The sequence below is a fragment of the Eutrigla gurnardus genome, assembly GCF_963514095.1.
Source record: "Eutrigla gurnardus genome assembly, chromosome: 21".
Lineage (NCBI taxonomy): Eukaryota > Metazoa > Chordata > Actinopteri > Perciformes > Triglidae > Eutrigla > Eutrigla gurnardus.
In genome coordinates this window covers 18,996,725-19,016,724 of record NC_139932.1, presented here as the reverse complement: position 1 = coordinate 19,016,724, position 20,000 = coordinate 18,996,725, and the positions used below count along the sequence as shown (strand labels likewise).

The 20,000-nt window shown below is 46.9% G+C and overlaps 3 protein-coding genes across 7 annotated transcripts in view; 1 reads left to right on the top strand and 2 right to left on the bottom strand.

Annotated features, from left to right (window-relative positions):
• Nucleotides 1–20,000, bottom strand: part of nav3 (neuron navigator 3) — a 209,790-nt gene that overhangs the window by 76,154 nt on the left and 113,636 nt on the right. For all 5 annotated transcript variants that reach the window (XM_084039402.1, XM_084039398.1, XM_084039399.1 and 2 more), the window contains exons 4-5: nt 9,519–9,591; nt 3,638–3,812 (exon numbers count right to left, since the gene is read on the bottom strand). In XM_084039402.1, coding sequence (XP_083895528.1) covers nt 3,638–3,812; nt 9,519–9,591 — 248 coding nt within the window. The remainder of the gene's footprint in view (nt 1–3,637; nt 3,813–9,518; nt 9,592–20,000) is intronic.
• LOC311032187 (uncharacterized protein) overlaps nt 1–20,000 on the top strand; it is a gene marked incomplete at its 3' end in the record, with an annotated part of 228,111 nt that overhangs the window by 164,921 nt on the left and 43,190 nt on the right. The gene's annotated exons all lie outside the window — the stretch shown is intronic.
• LOC311032188 (uncharacterized protein) overlaps nt 1–20,000 on the bottom strand; it is a gene marked incomplete at its 3' end in the record, with an annotated part of 75,371 nt that overhangs the window by 23,675 nt on the left and 31,696 nt on the right. The gene's annotated exons all lie outside the window — the stretch shown is intronic.

The window sequence follows — 20,000 nt, the reverse complement described above, 5'->3', positions numbered from 1 at the left end:
ATGCAATGGAACATGAAGGCGACGGTGTACAGTCGGCTCGTCCAACCCACAGCATGAGAGATCCTTCCAAAGTGGAAATAGAGACACCAGAAGAGGCGAGGGGGTGGAGGCGAGGAAGAGGAGGAGGAAGGGTTCGGCGTGTCACTTTTGATCCAATACAACACATATCAGCGGGGCCTCGCGTTAACAGCCCTCGACACTGCGGCGAGCCATATTGGATGCCTTGGCTGTCCTGTTAAACGTGAGTAATATCAGTTTCAGCGTGATGCAGCCGCAGAAACAAACCGATGAGGGTTGAGGTCCAAAAAAAAACCCCCGACCCTCCGTGTCCGAGCGTGGCGTCCGTCCAACACGCCCACGTTGTTTCTCGCCAGCGTTAAATGGTTTAGAATCGACATCGCTTGCATTCATTTTGCACTATATCCTCAATACATGTACGATTCCTGCAACTTGCACAACACAAGTAGGTAATCTGGGATGCCACAGGGTTTACAGTGCTGATGAAATGAAAAACACCTTGTTAACTCCTTTAGATCTCATCCCATTTAACAATATACACAAAAAGTTTCATCCAACCTGAACCTTCATACAACAGAACTGCAGAACAGAAACGGGGCTTTTATTTTGTAGTACTCCACTCATCAAACAAGCCGCTGGCAAGACTAATTAACCTCAACTACTCACTGACAGCATGGCACGACAAAGATCAAGACATTATTCACATACAAATATATATATATATATATATATATATGTGTGTGTGTGTGTGTGTGTGTGTGACGAGACTATAATAACGAGCTTAACACAAATCCGAGATGTCTGACGGTCTGGAATAAAAACAGGACAAGTGGAACCAAACCATTTACCAGCTCATGATGCCACTAATCCATCCTCCGTCTATCACCGGAAAGATCCGGACTCGTTACACACACACACACACACACACACACACACACACACACACACACACACACTGTACCTAGGAGACGAGTCTGGCTTGGCCAGGCCGTTGGCTCTCCCATAGGGCAAGCGGCTCTTCCTGTCGCGGGCGACGGCGGTGGGCAGGCGTGAGGAGCGGCGGACCAGGGGGTCGACGTGATCGGCCCCGGACATGGTGAGCTAAAGAGGGCCTTCTAGAGCACCGGGGGAAAACCTCCCGTGGCTCCGGGCTGTCGCGATGCGTCCAATGGGGAGTTCCCCTCGGACACGCACACACACACACACACACACACACACACCCTTCCACACAGACACACACACACACCCTTCCACACACACACACACACACACACACACACCCTTCCACACAGACACCAGTCAGGCCAGCAGGTGCTGTCTATAGAAAGCTCCACGTATCACAACTGTAGATGTATGAGTGAGAGTTTGTGTCTGACTGTAAATCTTTTTTAAAAAAGCTTCTAATGTTTGTTATTTTACTGTAAAGCGTCATATTTTATGAAATGACTCAGACGTGTTAAATCATGAGGTCAGTTAGGGCTGAGAAGTACAGGGAGCCTGCACACGAGCCAGGCGTGACGCCTCCAACTACTCCTTACTCTTATCTCTACTGTGGGAATAAGAGCAGTGTAGAACTAAAAAACAAATAATATTAATAACAATGAATTAACCTCCAGTATCCCCCCTTTTATTAACTCTTAAACACATTAAAGCTGTAGAATCTTTACGCCGAGTGGAATATTCAAACCCGAGATTACATGTTTTTTTTGTTTTTTTATGCCTCGCTGTTCCTTCATATTGAAATATTCAAGCTGCATCATTTTATATGCATCGCCTCAAAAAAAAAAAAGTCTTGAAAGATTTCATCTCTGGAAACTCTTGTGATCTCTGCTAGAATTCAAAAATGCACTTCTGTGGGTTTAAATGCTGTTTGATTCACCAGTTTATGACGAGGGAGTCAAATCATTTCAGAAAGTTTAAGGTGGATTTTTTTTAATCTTTTGTAAATATATTAAAAGTGAAGCAGTAGGAATCTCTGCATGATGGGACAATATACGTTTTTATCACAGATCAGGATAAAAAAAAAACACAATAAGTTGATTGTGGTGAATTTCCATTATCGGGATAATCGTAAACATAGTGACAGGATACAATAATATATATATATTTGAATCTATTAATTCTTTAATTATGAGGGGGGGGGGGGACCTTACTATTTATGATCATCTTATTTAACAGAGCTGATGCAATACATTTTAAGCACATTTTAATTATTAATTATTGGGATAATATCTTGAATTGGACAGGATGATCGTGACATGTTGATGTCATTTCCCTGCATGGGAAGTAACCTATCAATATCATCATCTGGCACCTAAATCTGCCTACACACACACACACACACACACACACACACACACACACACACACACACACACACACACCTATTCACACTTTTCCCTACTTAAGTGATATAATGTCTCGCCCCGTTATCGTTGACAGACAGGCCGATCCTCTGACCTCCACCTTCAACATCCAGCCGTGATTAACTTCTCAGCCCCGGGGGAGTGAGACAGGACAGGGGGGTGAGACAGGACTGGGGGGTGAGATAGGACCAGGTGGGGGGGTCGTGGACAGTCTTAAAGAAGACGTCCCCTCCATTAATGTCATATTGATGGCGAGCCCTCAAATACATCATCTAATGATACCTTAACCGGGTATTTTATAATGAACTTCTGTCATAAGTGTACAGTATATATGTGTGTGTGAGCGTTCTCCACCTGTTGTGGGAGGGGTGAGGGGGGGGAGTGTGGGAATGGGAGGCAGCTGTGCCCCTAATACCCCCCTCCCCCACATACAGATTATACACCGACCCCGCCGCTACCGACTCCTAACCCGTCGGAACGGGGCGGGGCTAAAGCGAGATCGTCTTACTCGCATGGCGCTCCGACTCCACCGACACACGTAGGAACCCGATCCGGTCCAGGGGGAATGCGGATCATGTGTGGCATGTCAGGCCTTTTCCTTCAGAGGCTCTTCTGAAGGCCTGCTCTGTCTATTTACATCACACGGGGTCACATGACCTCCGCTTTTACTGCCTTTTAACCGCTGAGCTGCACGTTTGACGACACTGTAAAATCTACGGTTCCTCATCCACTGCTAAAGTGAGGACAACTCTCGGACAAAGGTCACGTACAAAGGTCGCGTACAAAGGTCACGGACAACTAATGTCTTATCTATTGCATATGAAATGAGTTTTGTCCAAACCTGGCAGCAACATTACCCACAAGGCAACACGACCACTGGTGGTCTTCATGCTAAGCTAAGCTAACAGGCTGTAGTTGGTATATGCATCACACAGATATGAGAGCTGCAGCAGATCTCATATATTCTAAATCCTCCCCTCCTCCCCTCCTCGTGGAGCTGATGCAGCACAACTCCTGATGAGAAACACTTTCCATGAAGGCTGTTATTCATTTCACAGTCAGAGCCAACAAATTCCTGTTTAGAAAAGCTCAAACTGGACCTAATTAAGCATCCAAGAAGCATAAATCAGACGACCTCTATTCCAGCACGGAGCCTGAAAACAATAATTGGTCCACTAATTCAACACAGCGACATGGTCCCAACCCCGAACCAGCGAACCAGCGGGCCAGCGAACCAGCGGAGGGTAACGTACCTGGACTGCATCTCTTGTGTCTTAAGGCTGCCGGCGGCCGGTGCCGTGCTGCCGCTCTGCTGGCTGAGCTCCACCAGCGACTGGTAGTACTGCTGCTGCTGCTGCTGCTGCTGCTTGTAGCGCGACAGGATGAAGAAGAGGCCCAGGATGCTCTTCAGGTTGCCATTCCTGATCTCTGGAGGGGATGGAGAGGGGGGGGGTGTCAGCCTCGTATGCATTATCGCTGCAGAACAAAACGCATTTCCTTGGAATTCATTTTTTTGTTGTTTTTCATCCGTCTAGAAGCGAGTCAGTGTCCCGTGACGCTGGAAATGAATATTTTCCAGACCATTTGTGTCATCTTCCAAACGCTGTAAAGTGAACATATGTTTGACTTTTATATTAGAGAAAAAAAAGAAGCAACTCGGGGGACTGAACTCAAGCACAGCTGTTGTTCTGAGTTTTTTTTTCACGTGAGTAATTACACCAGTGGCTTTAACCGGAGGAGATATTGATGGACTGTATATAATATGCAGAGTTATAGCACTGCATTGTATTCAGCCGAGAGGTCACACTTATATCATTTACAAGAAGAGCCGGTCGTCATAGTTCCAGACGAAAGCATCTGCTAACAGAGAGGAGCTCAGCATGGGAACAGCAACTTCACAAACTGCTTTTTCTTTGACGTGAAATCAGGAAGTCGTGTGTGTTTGCAGCGAGAAGAAGTGGCACATTAACGTGTTCTGATGATAAATGTACGATGGCGTATCGTGGCCACTGTACGAAAAAAAAGAAAGAAAGGGAGCCGAGCGAGGGGGGCAATACTCTGAGAGAATAAGATGCACATTCGAGTGTTTCTAAAGTAGCAAATTTGCGAGTTTCTAACGTGGCAAATTTGCGAGTTTCTAAATTTGCGAGTTTCTAAAGTAGCAAATTTGCGAGTTTCTAAAGTAGCAAATTTTGCGAGTTTCTAAAGTAGTAAATTTGCGTGTTTATTATGACGCTAACAACCGGCATCTATGCTAGCTAACTTATGGGTGTTTATTGATCAGGCGGTTTGGCTAAGATGCTAGCGGTAGTTTTCACCTGTTGTCATAGCAATATAAACTGTGTTGCTTGGTTCTGCTAAGACTGGATGTTTGCCATTGCTATGACAACAACGGCTGTTGTTAGCATCATCATTTTGCCACTTTTTTCTCCGAATATTGCCCCCCTCTCTCGGCTCTCGTTTTTTTTCCCTACAGTAGCACTAATACTGCGTCCTAGAAATGGATGAGTTCACTACCTAACTGACAACTACAATTAAAGCAGACCGATCAGAACTGCAGCTCTGCACATAAAGTTACCGTTCAAATATGCTGAGCTGGCAACGCCGCCAACGCTTCCTAATCAATGAGCAGCTTTGTCCGAGGTGTTCGTCTGATCCCCGACGGCTCCTCGAGTTCATCTCAGACAAAACTCCAACAGATGCATCCCTCAGAGGCCTCCACTCACACACACACACACACTCACACACACACACACACACACACACACACACACACACACACACACACACTCACACACACACACACACACACACACACACGAGATGGGATCCGGCAGCCGTGCGGAGGCGGAAGAATTGATCACTGCGGCTAACGCACCCATTTGTGAAATGGACTTTTTTCAGATCAAACCCTCGGTGAGAGCCGGCGAGGGCGAAGGATAGCGCCGGCTGACGCAGGGCTTTTTTTTTTTTTACTCCATTTTTCAATTTGGGTGATGCTCAGACTTTCTCCCCAGCCATCCGTGGCTGCAGTGGGCTGTTTGGAGAAGTTAGGAGAGATTCATCTTCTTTTTTTCCTGTTTTCTAACACCCAGAGGCGGTAATTTATCCCGGCCCTCGGAGAGTATGAGCTGCAGCTTCGGTCGCCGTGGACGAAGAACTGGTGCCAAACTGGTGAAAGTAACAGAAGCCATGATGATGACGAGGACTCGGGGAAGAATGATGCTTCATCCATCCCAGAAGGGAAGCTGCCCTCGGGGTCAGACCAGACCAGACCATCAGAGTACCTCTAACTCAACTCTCCAAAGGCTTCACCAAGGTCATATCAGCAACCAGCAATCTGGGCAACATGCAGCACAAAGGCACAGCACCACCTGGTGATGAGGGTCCTAAGGTGGGTCCTAAGCTGGGTCATAAGGTGGGTTCTAAGGTGGGTCCTAAGATGGGTCCCAAGGTGGGTCCTAAGGTGGGTTCTAAGGTGGGTCCGAAGGTGGGCCCTAAGGTGGGTCCCAAGGTGGGTCCTAAGGTGGGTTCTAAGGTGGGTCCTAAGCTGGGTCATAAGGTGGGTTCTAAGTTGGGTCATAAGGTGGGTCCTAAGGAGGGTTCTAAGGTGGGTTCTAAGGTGGGTTCTAAGGTGGGTCCTAAGGTGGGTCCTTAGGTGGGTCATAAGGTGGTTCCTTAGGTGGGTTCTAAGGTGGGTCCCAAGGTGGGTCCTAAGGTGGGTTCTAAGGTGGGTCCTAAGCTGGGTCATAAGGTGGGTTCTAAGTTGGGTCATAAGGTGGGTCCTAAGGAGGGTTCTAAGGTGGGTTCTAAGGTGGGTCCTAAGGTGGGTCCTTAGGTGGGTCATAAGGTGGTTCCTTAGGTGGGTTCTAAGGTGGGTCCTAAGGTAGGTCCTAAGGTGGGTTCTAAGGTGGGTCCTAAGGTGGGTCCTAAGGTGGGTCCTAAGCTGGGTCATAAGGTGGGTTCTAAGGTGGGTCCTAAGGTGGGTCATAAGGTGGTTCCTTAGGTGGGTTCTAAGGTGGGTCCTAAGGTAGGTCCTAAGGTGGGTTCTAAGGTGGGTCCTAAGGTGGGTCCTAAGGTGGGTCCTAAGCTGGGTCATAAGGTGGGTTCTAAGGTGGGTCCTAAGGTGGGTCATAAGGTGGTTCCTTAGGTGGGTTCTAAGGTGGGTCCTAAGGTAGGTCCTAAGGTGGGTTCTAAGGTGGGTCATAAGGTGGTTCCTTAGGTGGGTTCTAAGGTGGGTCCTAAGGTAGGTCCTAAGGTGGGTCATAAGGTGGGTCCTTAGGTGGGTCATAAGGGGGTTCCTTAGGTGGGTCCTAAGCTGGGTCATAAGGTGGGTTCTAAGGTGGGTCCTAAGGTGGGTCATAAGGTGGTTCCTTAGGTGGGTTCTAAGGTGGGTCATAAGGTGGGTTCTAAGGTGGGTCCGAAGGTGGGCCCTAAGGTGGGTCCCAAGGTGGGTCCTAAGGTGGTTCCTTAAGAGGGTTCTAAGGTGGGTCCTAAGGTGGGTCCTAAGGTGGGTTCTAAGGTGGGTTCTAAGGTGGGTCCTAAAGTGGGTCATAAGGTGGGCCCTTAGGTGGGTTCTAAGGTGGGTCCTAAAGTGGGTCATAAGGTGGGCCCTTAGGTGGGTTTTACTGTCCCCTGATCTTTTAAAGTCCCCGTGTTAGACTAGTCTTAAAGGGCAGACTTTGTTGATCTTTATACCACGTGGATAACGTATGAAATAATTACTAGGTCATAAAAACTGTTGCCCATAAAGTTGTAATATCAATAATATATTATCTGTTTATTCCTATTTAAATGCATCAGTTATCACTTTTAAACCCGTTGCAATGGTTTACATTATGTGTCCCAATCATCCAGGTGACATTTATTCATGCAACGCTTTAAAAAACATTTGCTTCATTATTCCAAGATTATGGGCGACCCTGTATGTATATTTTAATGATGCCTTGTCAGGATGGATGGTTGACTTTGATGGTCTCTAATGTGGTTCGGTTTAGATAAAAATTCAGTTTTTTTGTGATATATTCTTCATTTATTGTTTTTTTTCCTTTATTCATTCATGTTTAATATAAATCATACATTTCCAACTACCAATGTGAAGTAGTTGCGTATCAGTACATGTTTTCGGGTTATTCCGCTGCTTCATCGTGTAATTATCTGGGTGGAGAATCCTCTGCAGCAGTAAAGTAGGACGTATGCAGGATTTATGTAAAGAAAGGCGTCTTTGAAAAGCTGCCTCGGTGCAGCATAAAGTGAATATCTACACAAATCAAGCACTCTTACTGGTAACACGGATGAAGAGAGCACCGGGCTGCTGACGTTTTCTCCCACAATGCTGCAGGAGACGTTCAAGCACCCTAACAGGAAACTGTGTTGTTAAACTCTCAGAAGGTGTGAGGCCTTTCGTGCCCTTACACACAGATTCTGTTATTAACACTCAGACGTTTCATCTCCTGGAAGCAGCGGTGGAGAGAGAACAAGTGTTTCCACTTATATGTAATATTCCTTTGCTTCTGGGGGCTTTTTAAGTGGTTTCATTCTTATTATTCTGTGGAGGGGTTCGTTATTTTATATGGAGTCACTTTGAAGGAGGTGAGGGATCCTTCACATCCTGTCTTACCCTTAAACTGTTCATTTAATCTGTTTGTTGTCTATTATTACTGTATTTTTGCTGCTGATGCTTTGGTTATTTCCACACTGTGGGACTTATAAAGCCTTATCTTATCTTAATCAGCCTTTCTTGGGTTAAATCGTCTCCTTAACTACGTCTTTGCTTCCCTCAGCTTTTAATTCCCTCGTTTGGCTTCCAATTAATTCCCGATTAAGTTTCCAACAACTATAAAAACAAATATGTTTTCTCTATAGAGCCCAGGTGTGACCTCATGAAACCAGACCCACAGAGGTCAAGCAGGACTTTACTATCACCCTTCAGGTTGCACATGAACCAATGAGAGGCTGCCGTGAGGCTGTGGTCTCGGCTGCAGAGACCCCCGCGGTGGAAGGAGGCTTTTAATGAGGAGCGCAGGAAATGTGACTTTTGGATGTTTACACCTGCTTTGCACGGCTGCTTCGGGAGCTTCCTGTGGATCATTATCACACCTCCAGCTGGAAGAATGACTTTTTTATGACATTTTCTGTAGCATCATGTTCTCTTCTATGTTTCCATTATGACCTATGACCTTGTGTTTACAGCCTCCCACCACAGAGATGCAGCGAGCCTCCTGTACACACATCAAACATCCCACTACAAGAGGATAAAAAGTCTGCAAACCCGGCTGGACGGATGTGAGTGATGAAACGAGCAGCAACAGTAACCTGATAGTCGGATATTTAAAGGCCCGCTCTGGAATACCAGACCCAGACAGTCACTTTGCTGTTTTTAGTCGGTCAGTGTGTCAGGCTCGCAGACTATTTCTGCTGCCGGAGAGGTCAAGGGCACACACACCTCTTTAAGGTCTAAAGGGGAGCAGGAACAACATGGGGTCCCGGGGGTCCTGAATAACAGCTGGAGCCAGATCTCACATCGCTCCTCCTTTATATAAAACATCTACGTTCCTACAGGCATCAAGATACACCACCATGTTACTCATTTCTCTGCATTCAACTCCAGAAAAGCAACATTTTTAAACATTTTAATTTGATTCTCAAATTAAATTTTAGTAATTTTTACTGAGTTATTACGTGAAAATTCTCTAAAAAAAATGCACTGATGTTGATCTGTTTGTCGAGTCTCCTCTGGACCAACAGGTGGTTATTTGAGTCTCATAAAATGAAAAGTATTGAATATTTAATCTGTTAACTGTTATTTACAAAATATTAAACGAACCAAACGTGATCCAACGATTAATTCATTTTTATCACAAACGTGAGATCGTGGGTTCAAATCCAGAGTCAAACTAAATTAGAAGGATAGTTTGGAAGTTAAGTCTTCAGCTTATCATTCAACATGGCCAGCAGTCAGCGGCCCTCATACAAGCCCCTCCCACAATCCTCTCTACGCTGCCATAGTGAGAGCTGCAGATCACTGCAGGGGGTGCTGGATCCAAGTGGATTATTCAGGTCTAGGGGGGGGGGCTAGAATCTTCTCCTACAGTTCAATCAGGCCGGGGTCGACACACTCGTTTCTCCTCTTACCTTCTGACGAGAGCCCTTGTACATTCACTCCTCTGGCGTCCAGGAAACTGAGGCAGGCGTCCACATTCTCGATCTGTGGAGGAGACGGAGACGGTCAGACACAAAGGACGGACACACAGCAGGAATGTGGCTTCACATTCAACCAGTCCAAATGTCTCCAGGGCTCCGAGGATGACGGGGGGGCATAAAGCACGTCATTGTGTTGGTTATTACCCGACCCCCGCCCGACCCCGGGACCCGGCTGTCTGCCAGGCGGACCACAGTGTCCCCCCACCTAGCCCGAGGTTCAGTGTGTACATACGGAGGCAAACATGAAATCACAGGAAATCACACACTCAGACTCCTCTACCAGCTCCACAAAGGCCCACTGAGGTTCCACTTATTAGGGGGATTTTTGCAGCTGACGGGCGTCTTCATTAGCATGGTGGGCCGGCCGCCAACGGCGCCCTCAGGAGGCCTTTTATGACGAGGTCAAAGGTCGGAGCGCTCCGCGTCAGCGCAGTGTGCCAAGGCCACGCAAAGGGCGGAGCGAGCCACTCAGCCAGACGTCCAGCGGGCAACCATGATTCATGAGCTCTAACTCTCTCTCCCTCTCTGAATGTAATGCTCCCTCGCCCAGAGTCCCTGTGCCTCTTTGTCAGCGTGACGGAGGACTTCAGGACCAGGATGATGATGAGTCATGTCTGAACACACACTAGCTGATTCTTCTGACTCCCACATCAGCCTTCAAGGCTCAATAATGGGAGAGAATGAAACACTTTTTAAAAGGATAGAAATCAATGTGTTTGTGCTCCAGACCTCCAGATACCCTCTGAAGTGTGCTGGATGATGCAGACGAGTCCTTTTCACCAGACTATTTCACGTTCACCACTAATCATCTGGCCTCCCTCTCAACGTGAGAAATGTTAAAAAAAATCATGATTTGTAAACGTTTTGAAAGGCACAGCCAAATGATAAATAATGAGAAAGATAAACACGAGTCAGCCTTCGGGTATGAAGAGTGAAGCCCATGCCGAAGTGGCTTAAACTTGCATTCTGTCTAATGGCCAGCAGGGGGCGAATCTGAAACATTAAAAACATGAGTTTATGGTCTCGCTCGCTTTGCTTCAAGTCTTCTAGAGTCAAATAGATAATAAATGAGGGTAAGCTTTAGGGCGGGGCTACCTTGTGATTGACAGGTCTGACAACAAATTAGCTTAAGCTCCACCCCTTTATGTAATTTCTAGTTGCAAATAATAAAAAATAAAAAAAAGACAGCCACCAAAAACCAAAGTTAGGGGTCCACAAAGCAACGGGTACGACCCGGTAAAACTCCATCCTAAACTCAAGGCCTTGGAGCAGCTGTGTGGCGTGTGGATCAACCACGTTGCTCAAGGGCACCTCAAGCAGCCCCCCCCCCCTCACATGCGGTCTTCCCACACCAGACACCCACACATGTGTGCGATGTTTGATGTGTGGAGCGACATGTGCTGAGCAGCGCTTCATTACTTCGCTCTTAATGATGTGGGATGTCGGAGGACCCGTCGCCACGGCAACATACACGCTATTAATCAGCAATATTTGTAAGATAACAGCCACTTTGATCACGCTTCTTCTTAATCAGAGCTCGGACAGGCAGCGTGTGTGTGTGTGTGTGTGTGTGTGTGTCTTCTTTCAGCAGCCCTCCAGGGGACCTCCATCCAGAGACTCGGAGGCTTGTCGAGACCGTAAACCGCTGTTAGTGTTTGGCCTTCGGTGTGAAACGCCGCAGAGGAGCGGGGTAATGATTGAAGGCGTTGATGACGGCCGGGGCATTAACGTTCTCTGGCCAAGTTTAACTGCTAGTTTGGCGGGCGGTTTTTGGGCTTTGCGGCGTCCTGTAACAGCCCCCCCCCCCCCCCCTCCACCCTCGTGAAAACCGACATCATTTATTTTTCCGACACAGGCTGGCATCAGACGGATCCGCGTGAGCCATTAAAGGCAATTTGGAAAAAAAGGGGCATTTTGATGAGGCGCACTTTACCCAATCATGAAGCACTTAGAGGAGAGGGGGGTGCCGAACGTTGACACTCGTCCCGGAGGAATAATGAAGCTGCTGAGTTTCAATGAAGCCGTGTTTTTGCTTCAGAAGCCACAAATCACCAACGTCACAGGAGGCAGAGCGGACAGAGGGAAGCGTGCTGGTTGAGACCACATTCGCTGCTTCAACCTGCCGGCTCTAACCCACACTGATGAGTCAGCGTTTAGTGGAGAAGGCCAATGAACGTCTCCCGTATGGATGACCATCCTGTACAGCAAACAAGCACTCCAATGACGGATTTAAACACGCCGCGATGACGCTCTTCTAACCCGCCGCGGTTAAAAACGACAAGAAAATATAGTGTTTTTTTTATATTGTGGCTGAAAGCTTGGGAAACAGCATGTAAGTGAGCCGGGCGACGAAAACTTCATGTCAGACTACATTTCCAAGGTCAAGCCTGAAGCTTGTTTTCACTGCGGGATGTGTTCAAGGATCAAACCTGCTTTAATGACATCATTGCAAACACACTTATCAAACGGAACGGGTCCTGGACCGGATTCAAACCCGTGTTCGTATTCCTAACAAGAAATTCCACCTTAACTTAAGTATTTTTGGGCTCGTATTTAAGAGTAAACGCCTCATGATGCATTAGCAGCTGTAAATGAGCTGTTTATACTGGATTTAATTGTTATTTTTTTTATCTTTTCACGCTTCTTCGTCTCTTTCCTTCCACAGTGTGAACTGGAAAAGATCACAAGTCAGAAAACGGGACTCTGAGGCTTCGTCTGCACGTCTGCAGCCTCGTCCCTCCCCGTCCGACGGGCACGCCGGGCCTCGTCACACACGTATCGAGTGGCTGATGCATGATGGATGGAATGGGAAAGTGTTATCCCTCAGATACAACTGTCAAATACAAACACCTTAATTACCGCGTCCTCCGGGACAGAAAACAAGCTGCTCTAAAGACGGGGCTGGAAAACCAGCACGCATCTCCGTAATTGAAGGGTTTTATTTCTAAAATGTTACATATCCAGTGGAAAATACACGCCACCTTAAATCCCCCGAATCAGGATTTAAAAGAAAAACACACAGATGAGTCTGGAGCTTCACAAACATGGGGATTTCTGGAAGAGAACGTTAAAACGCTGATGTGATTCTTTTTTCCTGAATGCTTTGGATGTTCATTCATTCGTTTGACACCCACATGAAGACCGGGATCAGATCCTCGGACCTCGGTCACTGGAGGCCGAGGAGAGGCCTAACCCTAACCCTAACCCTAAACCGAGGCAATAACAACAGCTGATGAAGACGGAGAAATCAAAGCAAACGAATCAATCCAAACCCCTCGTGTCCTTTTAAACCTCCTGTTTTTTTATGAGTACACACTTCTTAAACCTGTGACTTCCTGTTGGAGCCGAGACGTGACGAGGCAGAGCTCATCATCACTCAGCCACCATGTACTTTATTAATCATGGCTGTTGAGCCGAGCTGCTTTCAAAGCCAAACATTTCCATCCCTCCGTGCCTCGGCTCGCCGCAGACCAGCGGTTATTTAAATCACACCGCCATGCTTACTCAAACTTATTATATCATCTATGCTTTACTTTGATTTCACTTCTAATCAGAGACGAGGGCAAAAAATCAGCATTGAGAGGAAAACCACACAAACAGCCCACACAGTGTGACAATAACAACTAGAGTCAGACTACTATTATTGTTCATAATTATGTTTAATATGTGTTTCTTCCCAATGCGTTGACTGTTTTATGTAAAGCACTTTGTTGAAAGGTCTTTAAGGCCTTTACTACTCCTCACTACAGGGGAGATCTGAGGTTTTTGGGGGTGATGTGTTTGGACGTTGATTGCCATGGCAACGGTCAAATCTTCAAAGCGTTCGTGTCAGCTTTAATATATTAGGCTACGACCGACTATATGACTTTCAACCAGGAGACCGCTGTTCGTGTCCCGTGTGAAAGTTAACGTTGATTTTACCGTACTTTTGTTACGTAACTTCATTACTTTACGAACGCCAGTGACACAAATTCATTAAACCAAACCGTGACCTTTTACAAACCCTAACATGCAGTTTTGATGCTTAACCATAAACATAGAAACTAGTGAGTGTATCCAAGTAACAAGAGGAAACTGTGTTTCATGTGACCATGGACTCTTATTTTGAAAAGCCTTTGCATGGAACGAATGGAGGCTGCCTGGAGCATCACAGCTTGAAGCTCCAAACACACCACTCCTCTGGTGGTCGGCCAGCTCGCCACCTCGCCGCTCTGAACGCACCCCGAGCAGCAGACAGCTGCTGACGGGCCGTGACTCCCAACGCATCGGTTTATAACAGCAGCTGATGGTCAGAGGATCCTGTCTGATAATCCGCTGGATCACTGCTCATCACGTCGAAATCCCAAAGTAAAGAAACGCTTTTCCTCGTCTGGCGCCGGCCGACTGTTTCATGCTATATTGACCTCGGCGGCGGTAATTGCTTGTTTTCCAGCGGCGCGGAGTGTTAGCCTCCTCCGTCCAGATGTGTCCGACAAACCTCATGTTTGTTTTCACAGCAGCCGAGAAAAACCAGAAAAACCTTGGAGAAGGCAGGAAAGACAAACTGGAATGATTCAGTTCAAGTAGCCATCACGTTCCCGTAAACACAGCCACACGTTTCCTTATAGGACTTTCACTTCTGCTAATTCTTTAAGGAGCCGCCACACGTGATGTATCGTCAACAGGGTCGCCATGGCAACGCAGAGGCCTCACTGATATAGGGGGCTTCCATATCACATGTTTACAGCATCAAATAACTTGGAGGGGCCTCCATGTGGCTCTGCACATCTGCTGCACAGACGGGGGTGTGTGTTGTGTGTGTGTGTGTGTGTGTGTGTGTGGGTGTGTGTGTGTGTGTGTGTGTGTGTGTGTGTGAGAGAGAGAGAGTCAAACAGAGACATCTCACGGATGACAAATACCAACAAGTCTCCTCTTCAATCTTCACACACACACACACACACACACACACACACACACACACACACACACACACACACATATGTATGTGTGGAGCCTGAAAACTGGATCCTAAGTCAGCATTGTAACAGAATAAAATACAACTTTAAGTCTCTTTAACCTTGATGACATCATCGGGTTATTTATTCAGACTTTGGAATAAAAACCTGAGTAAATAATTATAATTCTAGCTGTTTTAGTGTCCCGCCTCCATAACGTGTCTGCACACATTCTTTGCACTCTAAAACCACAAGATCCTACACTTCCCATAATGCAACTCATTAGCATATTCCGTCTTTCAAGCGTCCCTGTGAGGAGTAAAACCACACTAATGACCCCTGTATGGACCAGCCGGCAGATGACGGCGGGGAAGTAAACATGTGACACACAGCTGAGAGGTGGAGGTGTGATTATTAATCTTCATTCCAGACCACGTTAAAGGATTAACGAGCAGCAGATGTGTCTCAGGGCGGGAGGACCACACCGTACAGCCGTCACCGTGGTCCCTCTGCTGCTGCATCATCGTCACCGTGGCGACGGACGGAGAAGCGTGTTGACGGGAGACTCGGCTGCTGACCGGATACGAGGTGGGGAATCCCTCCTCAAGCCTGCTGCTTCCTTCTGGGTCACATGACTTTATATTTTCTATCTTTAGTTTCTATTTAGAGTGAAGAGGAAGAGGCTCTAAAATATCACAATCTTTATGGTCGTGATTGGAAACGACTTCATCGACAACGGAGCTCATAAGAGCGTGTTTTCTTCAGATTCAAGCACTTTTCCAGGTGCATTTCCATGCTTTTCCAGCCCCTTCCAGCTGTGGTAAACTCCATCTTTGTATCAATCCAATGGTCAGTATTCAGTCTACTTATTATGTCACTTGTTCATCACATTAAATGAGATGTTATTGTCCTCTAAACAACCAACATGATGTTTGGAGACAGCTTTTTACAGAAGGACCACAAATGAAAGGAAAACTAATTCCACTAACAGATCCACAGAAATATAATCACCAACTATTTTCATCATCTGTTCATCATCAAAAGTCATTTTTCATAAAGAAATGTCAGAAAATGCTGTTTTCAGTCCCTCAAATATGGAGATCTTCTTTTCTCTGTTCTATCATAGATGTCATCACATACAACACACATTTCAAGACCTTTATTCTAAATCCAAGCACTTTTCAAACCTTGAAAACACCACACTAAAAGAGGACTTTTAGACTAACTTTTCAAGGATTTCCAGCACCCGTACAACCCTGTTTTCTAGAAGACACGCTGGAGCAGAAATATGAGTTAAATAAGCAGTGATGGATGGTTGTGAGCATTTAGTGTAGAAGATTTCACAGCAAAGAGATCAAAAAGGAAAGAATCTAACGGCCTTTTTGGTATTATTGTCTGCTTCCATGGTCACACGCCTGAGTGAGCCGGCTACGAGGCGGGAACGTTGATGTGTGGAGCTACTGTCGAGTCACTTTTACGACCTGCACCGCTACAGTTTGCTGCAGTAGATTTAATCATCTTCATGGCCTGACGTTCTCTAGCTGTCTCTCTCTCTCCCCGTCTGTCTGTTCAAACCCGGCCTCGGCCTCTCTCCGGCTGTGAGAACAGATTGAACACCAGCTTGGCCCAGATGTTAAACGTCCGATCAGTTTCTCCTCCGGCAGCAGCCGAGGTCAGCGCCGATACATCACAGGCAGCGGCTATTTGTATACGTTTACATTCCCTCCTCCCATCCGGGGTGTCACCGGGGGCGGGGCCAAGGAGGCCAGATAGTCAGATAGGCAGGAGGAGGAGAGGAGCTAAACATGTGTGGACATCAGGAATGAATATCAAGGGGATAATATGAAAAACAACGCTACAACTGAATAAATAAAAATAAAAGTAATAATAATACTAATAATAACAGTAATAATAATGATGAAAGATGAAAGAAAATGATCGTAGTAATAATAATAATAATAATAAGTAAATAAACAGAAATAAAGTTAATAAACAGAAACAGAAGAGGGGAAAAAAATGAGTATGCTCTGGGACTGCCAGGCGGGTTAGCGAGGCCTGGAAGGGCGGCCGAGGTCCTGGAAGACCGGCCGAGGTCCTGGAGCAGATCCTCCACACACAGAAGAGAAGAACTCACATCCAGCATGCTTAATAGAAAGCAGCTACGAGAGAGAAGGCTGATTTATACTTGACTACGAGCTCCCAAACTGCAACACCGAATAAAACCAAGAGAAAAAAAGGTTCAGGATAGTAAAGAGAGCGTGCAGTCAGACGGGATCTAAGGTGAGTCGTTCACTTTAACAAGCCGGCACTCGAACACAACACCTGCCCGCGTCCTTCACTTCTAATGAGTGATTAAAAGCTTCCAATCCAGCTCCAAGTGAGCCCGTGAAGAGGACCAGCCCACCAGCACACACACACCGTCTGCAGACAAACATGGACCAGAAGAAGCTTCTAGACCCGCCCTCACAATGAAACACGCCGACAGACATCCTTCTCTGACTGTAAGATGAATGTTTGAACAAGATACACGATGAACGACCAACGTGGAGATGAAATATGAAGATGGATAAACACCAACTGTTGCCTTTGAAGCTCTACGCAACAACAACAAAACAAATAAAGACATCTGCAGCGGACAGTTCCATATGTACTTGGGTCTCATGTGTTTATCATATATTTATGGTGCATTCATATGAAGAAGGACGAGCTGCAGCGTCTCTCAGGCAGCTGGTGTGCAGAAGGTCTTTCATCTGGCAGCAGACACGAGACCACGCAGCCAACGCTCACTGTGAACTGATTAATGACACACACACACACACACACACACACACACACACACACACACACACACACACACACACACACACACACACACACACACACACGTCAGCATGCGTTCTGAAACCACAACCGGGCCGGCGTCGTGCTGGTTTTCTTTGTCTCTGTGTAAATTACAGAAATCTCCCTCCATGTAAATCAACGGGCGAAAGAAATTAAAGTGTTAAAGGTCAAAGGTTAGCGAGTGGCTGAACTGAGTGTGACCCGCGACACACGTTCAAATCCGACGGCGTGAATGAGCGGCGGTGAGATCTCTGCATCTCTGCATGTGGGATTCTGACGGTGTTTGTTTTTCCCCGACATCTTCTGCTGAGGCCGCTAGAACACACACACACACACACACACACACACACACACACACACACACACACACACACACACACACACACACACACACACACACACACACACACACACACACAGAAAGTGCACAGTCATCCGTATTGCAGGGAGGCGCTCCTCGGTTTGCTAATGATGTCTGTCTATAACGAGGAGGATTAGCGTTGCGAGGCTTTAATATTTTCTGCTGAACGAGCTTCTTCTGTTCTCGTGTTTCAGCACGTTTCTCCTCAGGAAGGAAAAAAGAAAGACAACGTTGGTACGCACATAATCCCTCTGGATGTCTGTTCAATCACAGGGAAGTGCTCGGTCAGAGGGTTAGAGACGCTGGGTGAGTTTGTGTTCATATCCATCCGTTTGCATGGAGACTAGTGATGCAGCATCGGCATCAAACTGCTCCCCTGATTCACCTCAAATACTTTCCCCTCCCATTAGGGAACGCTACGACTGGACAACCAGTGAGAGCCGGGGATTGTGGGGGATCTGAGGGAGGATCAACAGGCGGGGAGTTAGAGGAACCGGGACAGTTGTGGGACCGAGAGAGCAAAGTTTGACCTTTGAGTATTAATAGAGGATAAATCTGTGAACGCATACAAGCTTTTTTATTATACAGTGTATCCGTGGAGGTCAAAGGTCAGACTCATTTGCATACCCTGTTTGATGAGAGCAAATTAGAGGTAAAGGAGAGTTAATGAGGCACTTCTCCAGCTCCAGGTGGAGTTACGCTGTGAGACACGGAGGGGTCGGAGGTGAGACAGGTTGGACCACGTTGTCTTAGTGTGGGTGTCGGGTGGCTGAGATCAGAAGAACCCTGATCTGGGATCAGAATGAACAGAATCTACGTTATAATGCAACCGTGTGTGTGAGACTCTAACTGACCGTCCACACATCCATCTGTTGGATTCGCTCCGTGAGGAAGCGATCGCATCCCCGAGCATTGTGATGGTTTTAGAGAAAAGAAGAGCTGCTTTATGGGAGTAGATTATCTGTAAAGCTCACAGATGCCGGATTTGGCTCCTCGGCTTCCAGCAGCTGCTCCGCTTGGCCTCCGTCCACGCGACCCACGGCTTTGCAGGAGAAACCTGCTTGCGACCGCTCGGCGTTCTCGGGTCCCAAACGGGTTAATAAAAGTGAAACTGTGACCAGGGAGTGAATCAGTGTCATCGGCCGAGCCAACAGCTGCTGTTTGAGGTCCAGGTGCTGCAGGACGGGAGGCGGCCGGGGGCAAGGTTCCAATACTCAGAGCTCCTGTCGTCAGTACGGGGCCAAACGTTTAATCAAAAAACTTTTCTCAGGACGGGGGGATGGATGTCAGCAAGTAAGAAAAGTTTCATAGTGAGTTTGTAAGCCCGTGGGGTAATGGAGTTCAGTGGGCAGAGGGTGTCGGTTCGATGCCCTGCTTTGGCTGTGTCAGAGTGTTAATGAGCAAGGCCTTTAAAGCAGCTCTCTGCTCCTGAACGTTAAATCATTCTACTTGGTTTCTACCAGTCAGGGATGAAATAAAGCATCTTTCCATTTCTGATTGATTAAGAAAAAAAACCCCTGCACTCATGGGTGCACGGTTACCACGGTAACCACATGACTCGCTGTACGCCTGGCCTATCAGGTGGTTCTGGCTGTGTGTCAGATGTTCCCGTCCCGCTACGAGCTCCCGGGATTCCTCAAAGTCCAGATCCCCCGACAAGCTGGACCCTCTGTGGTCGGAGCAGGTGGGAGATCAGTGGGCTTAGTAAGGGACTGGGACAAAGAGCAAGCTACACACACACACACACACACACACACACACACACACACACACACACACACACACACACACACACACACACACACACACACACACACACACACACACACACACACACACACACACAGAGGTTGCATGCCAGAACAAGAATCACTTCATCAATAAATAAATAAATAAATAAATAAATAAAAGAGTCAATTTTTCCTTAGAGGTTACCATGGTGACCTTAGAGGTCACACGTCACATGACCTTGCCGTTTCCCTCCCTCCTGTGTCTTTAAGGTCAGATTTCTAAACGGAGAGCTTCTCTGCTTCCGTTGAATCTGAACTCGCCGTGTTGGGAGGAAACAAAACAGCTGGAACGTGTGAAAAAAACACGATTCATCAGACAGAGATCCACACACACACACACACACACACACACACACACACACACACACACACACACTAAAGCAGCCAAACAGTCTTAGTCATTTAAATGGTGGGAGGGCAGATTCCAGGGCAAACCAACGCTGCATAAACACTGAGTCAACTCCAGTTAAAGTGAGGGGTAATTATC